General features: G+C 37.4%; 1 protein-coding gene across 7 annotated transcripts in view; it reads left to right on the top strand.

The window, feature by feature from the left end:
* Positions 1–6,380, top strand: part of CEP97 (centrosomal protein 97) — a 65,966-nt gene extending 59,586 nt beyond the window's left edge. For 6 of the 7 annotated variants that reach the window (XM_055260591.2, XM_055260592.2, XM_063629973.1 and 3 more), the window contains one exon: positions 537–3,031. In XM_055260591.2, the coding sequence (XP_055116566.2) occupies positions 537–1,241 (705 nt within the window). In that variant the 3' untranslated portion in view covers positions 1,242–3,031. Of the gene's footprint in view, positions 1–536; positions 3,032–5,880 lie in introns of those variants that run through there. The other variant, XM_063629975.1, reaches the window with a different exon arrangement.
* Positions 6,381–8,969: the final 2,589 nt, after the last annotated feature.

An 8,969-nucleotide genomic window follows, 5' to 3' on the forward strand; every position in this document is an offset into this window, starting at 1 on the left:
TTAAATTAGCCAGATGGACGGACACGGTGGCTCATGCCTGTAATCCCAGCACTTTGGGAGGCTGAGGTGGGCTGACTACCTGAGGTCAGGAGTTTGAGACCAGCCTGACCAACATGGGGAAACCCTGTCTCTACTAAAAATAGAAAATTAGCCGGGTATGGTGGTGGGCGCCTGTAATCCCAGCTACTTGGGAAGCTGAGGCAGGAGAATTGCTTGAACCTGGGAGGTGGAGGTTGCGGTGAGCCGAGATTGTGCCATTGCACTCCAGCCTGGGTAACAAGAGCGAAACTCCATCTCAAAAAAAAAAAAAAAAAAAAAAAAATTAGCCAGACATGGTGGTGGGCATCTGGAGTCCTAGCTGCTTAGGAGGCAGAGGTGGGGTGGGAGGATCACTTGAGCCCAGGAGGTTGATGTTGCAGTGAGCCGTGATTGTGCTGCTCCACTCCAGCCTGGGTGACAGGGCGAGACCCTGTCTCAAAAACAAACAAAAAAGACACTTTTTATTTTATAATACAACTGTATTCTCTGGTTTATAGGTAAGGTCTCTACAGGTTTGGCAACAGACAGTGGACCAGCGTCTAAGTTCCTGGCATACTGATGTTCCTCCTATATCAAGTACTCTTGCGCCATCAAAACCTCCATTATTTACCCAAAGCCAGGAGTCCTCTTCTGATCAAAATGCTGATTGTTTCATTGCTTCTGATGTAGCTCCTCAAGAGAAATCATTACCAGAATTTCCAGACTCTGGTTTTCATTCCTCTCTAACAGAACAAGTTCATTCTTTGCCGCATTCTTTGGATTTTGAGAAAAGTTCCACAGAAGGCAGTGAAAGCTCTATAATGGGGAATTCCATTGACACAGTCAGATATGGCAAAGAATCAGATTTAGGGGATGTTAGTGAAGAACATGGTGAATGGAATAAGGAAAGCTCAAATAACGAGCAGGACAATAGTCTACTTGAACAGTATTTAGCTTCAGTTCAACAGCTGGAAGATGCTGATGAGAGGACCAATTTCGATAAAGAGACAAGAGATAGTAAACTTCACATTGCTTGTTTCCCATTACAGTTAGATACCTTGTCTGACGGTGCTTCTGTAGATGAGAGTCATGGCATATCTCCTCCTTTGCAAGGTGAAATTAGCCAGACACAAGAGAATGCTAAATTAAATGCAGAAGTTCAAGGGCAGCAGCCAGAATGTGATTCTACATTTCAGCTATTGCATGTTGGTGTTACTGTGTAGCATGTTGTGGTCTTTTGGGAGGCAGATATCCACTTAACTTTTCTTAAAAATATTCAGTTGCCTTTTTTTTTTTTTTTGGAGGGGAGTACTCCCTACCCCTAATTTTGTTACTATTTATATAGAATTTGTATTCATGTCTCATATTTTTCAGATTCTAGATATTGAGCTGAGTTTTCATTTTGATTTTGTTAGCTTTTTACTTAGCTGTAAGGTACCAAACTCTTTATATTGAAAGCTATATGCACTTATTTCTTAACTGAATTGCATCAGCAATGTTCCTGTTTCTTTCATGTACTCATTTACTTTAAAAAATAAGCTAGAATATATTAAAGAAAATAGAAAAAATTACCTTAAATATATAAATAAGAGAATTTTGGCCCTTCTTTGTCTGCGAAAATTAATTATATAGTAAGGAATGAAATTTGATAAAGCAAATATAAATGAGAAATATGAGGATTGTGAATTATTGAAATTTGCCAGTCTCCCTCGTGTAAAATGTTTTTTTAAAGCCTTTTTTCCTCCTTTCAGAGTCAAAGAAAGCCTTTCTATAAGCAAATTAAGGAAGAAAAGGTAGGATTATAAGATTTCTCAATGGGGATGATTAAATTGTCTCGTGGAAAACTTCAGTTAATGTCATGCATCAGTTTTAACATATGAAGTAAAGTGTTCTATCCAGGATTAAAGTCAAGTTTACTTAGGCAACATAAGAATATTTCACTTAGATATGAAGAAAGGAAATACTAGTCTCCATATACTTGAAATACTGTCATGGCAAATATTTATCCTTTCATTAAGTGCTTTTTCACCCTATAGATAAGCATTTATGTGCCAACATGTTGTCAGAAATTAATGTATGTTCATCTCCTCTGTTCCTGCTTATATTTACTTGTGTATTTCAACAGAAGGTCCATGGCCATTCACTTCAATTTTGACCTTTGTCCCATAGTGAAGAACATTTAAAGTAATACTAATGGTCGAATATAAATGACTTTTTAGGAACTGCTTTTTGTCTAACCTGAAAAAGTGCCACATTTGGAAGACAATTTAGTGATGGTGAAGAAATAATAAACCTCACTTTACTTGTTAAAAGGGATATATATATACGTCTGCAACTTCAGGGAGAAATAAGATTGTGTTTGAAAATTATAGGTAGATGCATTTGTAATTAAGGATAATATCATTGAACAACATGTATTTGGTTTCCCTCAACTTACAGACATACAGTTATTTAAAACTATGGCAATACTTAAGCGTTCTCTAAATTTAGGTGCTAAATATCTATCATTCTGTTGTAGTCATTAGGTGCCCTTCTCTGAAGTTATATAAAATAAAAGCATCTGATCCTTCAAGGATAAAGTTGAGGATCACGTGGTACGTGGCATTTTTTGTTGTTGTTTTTTAAAGAGATGGAGTCTGGCTCTGTTGGTGCAGTGCCATGATCATAGTTCACTATAACCTTGAACTCCTGGCTCAAGTGATCTCCCACTTCAGCCTCCTGAGTATCTGGGATTATAAGCAGGAGCCACTGCTCCCAGCTCATGGTATTTGTTGATAGTCATAACATTTTTCCTGTATGGTAAGATATATTTTTCCCAGTTTATAAATACGTAGCACTCAGGTTGAGACGACTTGGATTTTATTCTTAGAAATCCAGAATCCCTTGAAAAGGAAATATTTTCTGTTTCTTATAAATAAAACAGTAATCTTACTTTCAGAAGGATTTTCCTTAGTGAAACATGTGTAACATTGAATGCATGTTAAATAAAAATGGAATTTCTAACTTTTTTCAATAGTGCTAATTACCTTTTCTGAATGATTTTGAATGTCTTCTTAAATATACCCTATTTTTCTATTTTACAGTTAAGTGCCTCACTTGCTGTCCATAGTTAGACAAAGAAAAACCAATTTGCACTACACTAGTACCAAAATACTACTTTATACATTAGTTTTTCATAAAAGCTGCTGGAATGTCATGATTCAGTATTACCTAAATAGATTTCTGCTAAAACCCTCTCCCTCCTGTCTTTTTTAAGTTATGGCAAAACACAACTAAATTCATTTGATCATCAGCACTTGTTAGCAGGATTTCCTTTTTTTACCTTTGCCTTGTTTCTCTAGCCCACAAATAGTACTCAGCATACTTTCATTAAAAATTTGGCACAATATGATAATTATTAATATTCTGTTCTTTGTCTGTGTTTTATTTAACTTTTACTAGTGTTTAGAAGTGCAAGAATATTAAATAGCCCCTTCCTTAACTGTACATATTATCTTGAATGTAGATAAAATGAAAATATTGTAAATTAGAATGTAGGAAAACTAGCATAGACTTAATATATTTTAATGGGTTTATATTATACTTTAAAAGTAATTTATATAATTAAAATATTTGGTTTTAACTCTATGGGCTATTCTTTGGTTGGCTGAAGAGTGAATGGGTCTAGTAAGGTTTGGAAAGTTGAGCTTTGAACATGCTCTTTGTGTTTTTTTCCTAACAAGGAGAGGTTTAGTTCAGCTGTGCTATTTTAGTACACATCAGTTCTCTTGATTTATGGAAGATTCAGTTTATCAATTAAGAATTCCTGCAGAAGCACAGAATCATACCATGTAAGAGTTGGAAGGAAGCTTAAGAGATTTCTGTTCGAATCTCTTTGTTTCAAAGATGAAACTAAAGCACAGCATGTTAAATGAGTTGTCTAAGTTATAGCTAGTTAGTAGTAAATAAACTGTGAAAACCTATATGCTACTGTAGTCGAAAATTTTATTATGTCCTCTTAATCTTTACATTTAGTGAGTCAGTAAAGAAATCTCTGCATATTTCTCATTCTCTTTGAAAGAGGAAAAAAACTTCTAAGAGAGCTACAACTCTATCACCCATGACAGAGTTGCTTGTAGAAAATAACTAATTCCTTCAGAACCTTGAGTGAATTTTCTCCAAGAAATGTGACTTGATTAAAATGGTTTCAAACGAGCAATAGTGGAAATTAAAGTTTTAGAAAAGAGACCTGGTGTGGTGGTTGACGACTGTAATCCCACTGCTTTGGGAGGCCGAGGCCAGCGGATCACTTGAGGCCGGGAGTTCAAGACCAGCCTGGATAACGTAGCAAGACCCCCCTCTCTACAAAAAAAATTTTTTCTGGAAAGAGTAAGTACATTTTAGAGTCCATTTATTTTATGACAGGCAGTATGACAGGTTGCTGAGGTATATAAAATTTTCTAGAGAAATGCTGAGTTTGATGACATTTTATCTTCAGTTTTGTAGAACAACAGATGTTAAAATGTTAACTTTCCTGGTGTGCAGAAAGCTGTAATCACGACAGTTGATAATATGCAATTTAGTTTGATTTTATAGGTTTAATTATAAAAGGCTTCACAATATGCGTGTTTTAGGAAAATGTTCATTTATTTAGTCATATAATTGTTTGTATATATGTAAATAACTTTATTCTGGAATAATGTGGGTGCCATCTTGAGTGTTTGTTTTTGTTTTGGATTATTTTTTGTATACAAACACCATAATACTGTATTTTCCTGTTATCTACTTAAGTCTAGTTCTACTTTTTACCAATAATTTCAGGAAAATACAAGCTTGAGATATTATACTATCTCCCTTGGTATTTTTTTGTGTGCAAAGTCTAGAATTGGATTTATAACATTGATAATAAAAATATAAAACGTTTTTCCTCAAGAATTAAGACAGTAAAAAGAAAAAATAGAATGAATATGATCATTTCCCCATTATAAAGGAAAGAAGAGACTTTTTTTTTTTTTTTTTTTGAGATAGAGTTTCACTGTTGTCACCCAGGCTGGTCTCAGCTCACTGCAACCTCCACTTCCTGGATACAAGCGATTCTCCTGCCTCAGCTCCCTGTGTAGCTGGGATTACAGGTGTGCAACCACAAGGCTCGGCTAATTTTTTTTTTTTTTTTTTTTTGAGACGGAGTCTCGCTGTGTCACCCGGGCACCCAGGCTGGAGTGCAGTGGCGCAATCTCGGCTCACTGCAAGCTCCGCCTCCCGGGTTCACGCCATTCTCCTGCCTCAGCCTCTCCGAGTAGCTGGGACTACAGGCGCCCGCCACCACGCCCAGCTAATTTTTTGTATTTTTAGTAGAGACGGGGTTTCACCGTGGTCTCGATCTCCTGATCTCGTGATCCACCCGCCTCGGCCTCCCAAAGTGCTGAGATTACAGGTGTGAGCCACTGCGCCCAGCCAAGACTTCATTGTTTAATGTATATTTTTATTTTTTCCAAACACCAGCTCGAATCAGAGTATATTTTTATTTTGCCACATACCTTTAAAAGGTATTTATTGTGTCATAATGTTTTAAATGTTAAATATATGATACCCTTATTCATGAAGTGAAGCAGAAAGGGTCTGTAAGGAACATTCTAAACATTTTTAATAATATTGCTTTTACTGATCAAGCTTGTTGTGCCATATTAAAATTAAAAGTCAAATAAAGCAGTCTTCACAGCCTTGGAAAGAAATAGATAATTGCCTTCTTAAAATGAGGTGCTTTTTATCTGTGGATGAATGGAAATCATACTGAATTTTAATTCTTATTTATTTTAGTGGATAGCAGGAATCACTCTGTAGTAGTTTTGTTCATTTTCTTTTCTTTTTTTTTTTTTGAGACAGTCTCTCTCTGTCACCAGGCTGGAGTGCAGTGGCGTGATCTTGGCTCACTGCAGCCTCCACCTCCCGGTTCAAGTGATTCTCCTGCCTCATCCTCCCGAGTAGCTAAGACTACAGGCACACGCCACCATGCCCAGCTAATTTTTATATTTTTAGTAGAGATGGTGCTTCACCATGTTGGCCAGGGATCTCAATCTCTTGACCTCGTGATCCACCCACTTTGGCCTCCCAAAGTGCTGGGATTACAGGCGTGAGCCACTGCACCTGGCCTTGTTCATCTTCTAATTAAGTCTCTTTGAATGTTTTGTAATAATTTTAATGTTGACAAGAGTTTAAAAATAATTTGATTTTGGACTGTATTTAGATTTCTCTTTAATTTTGTTGTAGAAATAGTATGATTTAAAGTGGTTATGATCTGTTTTATGAAGGCTTACTATTTTATATTGTACTTATTTAATTTGTATTTGAGTCTCTAATTTTAAATAAAAGGTTTATACATTTGAGTGCTTCATCTGTTTATTTTAGTGATTAGTAGTAATGATTATTATTCACTGTGCTTGTAATTAATGGATAAAGTTCAGAATAAATTGTAAATAGAACCCTACTAAGCAATGTCCAGAGTATTCTCATTATATAAGTGAATTTACAATAAAACAGCTCTTGCCTTATGAAAATGGATATGAAGTGGAAGGAATGCTAATTCAGTTTTATTCAGTATAGATTTCATTACCTTCCAGATACTCACTAGAATTCTCTAGACAGAGAAGAGCGGACATCCTTCAGAGAGCATAGATGACATTGTCTGGGGCTAATGAAGATAGTAAGTGTTGGGGGTTAAGTTGAGTAGAAGCCCTCTCATTTGACACTATTGGAACCTGTAGTTGGTGAATAAAAAAATTACAGCAGGGAATCATAAAAGATTGTACGTATATGATATAGATATGTATCTATACATCATAAACTTTAAAATATTTTTTATTGAAATAGAATTGGCATAAAGTGGACATTTAAAGGCATAATTATTTATTTTTAATTTTTATTTCCTTTTTTTAAATTCTTAAGGCATATTTAAAGTTGCATATTTAAAGTGGACAATTTGGCTGGGCTTGATGGCTCATGCCTGTAATCCCAGCACTTTGGGAAGCCGAAGCGGGTGGATTACTTGAGGTCAAGAGTTCGAGACCAGCCTGGCCAACATGGCGAAACCCCATCTTTACTAAAAATACAAAAAAATTAGCTGGGCATTGGTGGGTGCCTGTGATCCCAGCTACTTGGGAGGCTGAGGTAGGAGAATCACTTGAACCCAGGAGGCGGAGGTTGCAGTGAACCAAGATTGCACCATTGTACTCCAGCCTGGGTGACAGAACAAGACTCCATTTCAAAAAAAAAAGAAAGTAAAAAAAAATAAAGTGGGCCGGGCACCGTGGCTCACGCCTGTAATCCCAGCACTTTGGGAGGCTGAGGTGGGCGGATCACGAGGTCAGGAGATCAAGACCATCCTGGCTAACACTGTGAAACCCTGTCTCTACTAAAAATACAAAACATTAGCGGGGCATGGTGGCGGGCGCCTGTAGTCCCAGCTACTCGGGAGGCTGAGGCAGGAGAATGGCGTGAACCCAGGAGGCGGAGCCTGCAGTGAACCAAGATCGTGCCACTGCACTCCAGCCTGGGCGACAGAGCGAGACTCTGTCTCAAAATAAAAAGAAATAAAAATAAAAATAAAGCAGACAATTTGATAAATTTTGACACATTGTGCCCATAATACATCACAACAATCAAGATGGCAAACGTATCTATTCCAAGAGATTCCTCATCCCCTTCATGACACGTCCTATTTTACCTCGTTTCTTTTACTCAGCATGATTATTTGAGATTCGTCTGATTGCTTTCTGAGTAGCATTTCATTGTATGTATTTGCCAAAATTTGTTTATCCATTAATCTGCTGATGGACATTTGGGTTATTGGTACATTTTGGCTATTCGAACTGAAGCTGGTGTGAGCATTTGTGACTAAGTCTTTGTATGAATATGTGTTTTCATTTATTTTGGGTAACCACCTAAGAGTGGAATGATTGGATCTTACAGGAGGTATATGTCTTAACTTTTTAAGAAACTGCCAAACCAGTTTTGTTTTCCAAAGTGGTTGTAGCATTTTGCATTCCCACTAGCAGTATATGATGGTTCTGGTTTTTCTACATCCTCACTAACATTTGGTATGGTCAGTCTTTTTAATTTTGTCCATTCTAGTGGATACATAGTAGTATTTCAGTGTTTTTAATTTACATTTCCCTAATGACTAACGATGTTCAGTATCTTTTAATTTATTTGCTGTGTGTATATCTTTGGTTAAGTGTCCCTAAATTTGAAGTATTCAAAAAATTTACCCATTTAAAAAAAATGGGGACCAGGCACAGTGCGTCACACCTGTAATCCCAGCACTTTGGGAGGCTGAGGCAGGCGGATCACTTGAGGTCAGGAGTTTGAGACTAGCCTGGCCAACATGATGAAACCCCGTCTCTACTAAAAATACAGAAATTAGCTGGGTGTGGTGGTGTACACCTGTAATCCCAGCTACTCTAGAGGCAGAGACAGGAGAATCGTCTGAACTCGTGAGGTGGAGGTTGCAATGAGCCAAGATCGCACCACTGTACTCTAGCCTGGGCAACAGAGTGAGACTCCGTGTAAAAAAAAAAAAAAAAAAAAAATTTAAATTGGGTTGTCTTATTTTGAGTTGTAAGAATTATTTAGGCCGGACACGGTGGCTCATGCCTATAATCCCAGCACTTTGGGAGGCCAAAGCGGGCATATCATGAGGTCAGGAGATCGAGACCATCCTGGTTAACACTGTGAAACCCCGTCTCTACTAAAAATACAAAAAATTAGCCGGGTGTGGTGGCATGTGCCTGTAGTCCCAGCTACTCAGGAGGCTGAGGCAGGAGAATCGCTTAAACCCAGGAGGTGGAGGTTGCAGTGAGCCAAGATCACACCATTGCACTCCAGCCTGGGCGACAGAGGACAGAGCAAGACTTGGTCTCAGAAAAAAAAAAAAAAAAGATTTATATAGTCTAGGCACAAGTCCTTGAACAAATATA

The sequence above is a fragment of the Symphalangus syndactylus genome, chromosome 21 (genome assembly GCF_028878055.3).
Source record: "Symphalangus syndactylus isolate Jambi chromosome 21, NHGRI_mSymSyn1-v2.1_pri, whole genome shotgun sequence".
In the NCBI taxonomy this organism is placed as follows: Eukaryota; Metazoa; Chordata; class Mammalia; order Primates; family Hylobatidae; genus Symphalangus; species Symphalangus syndactylus.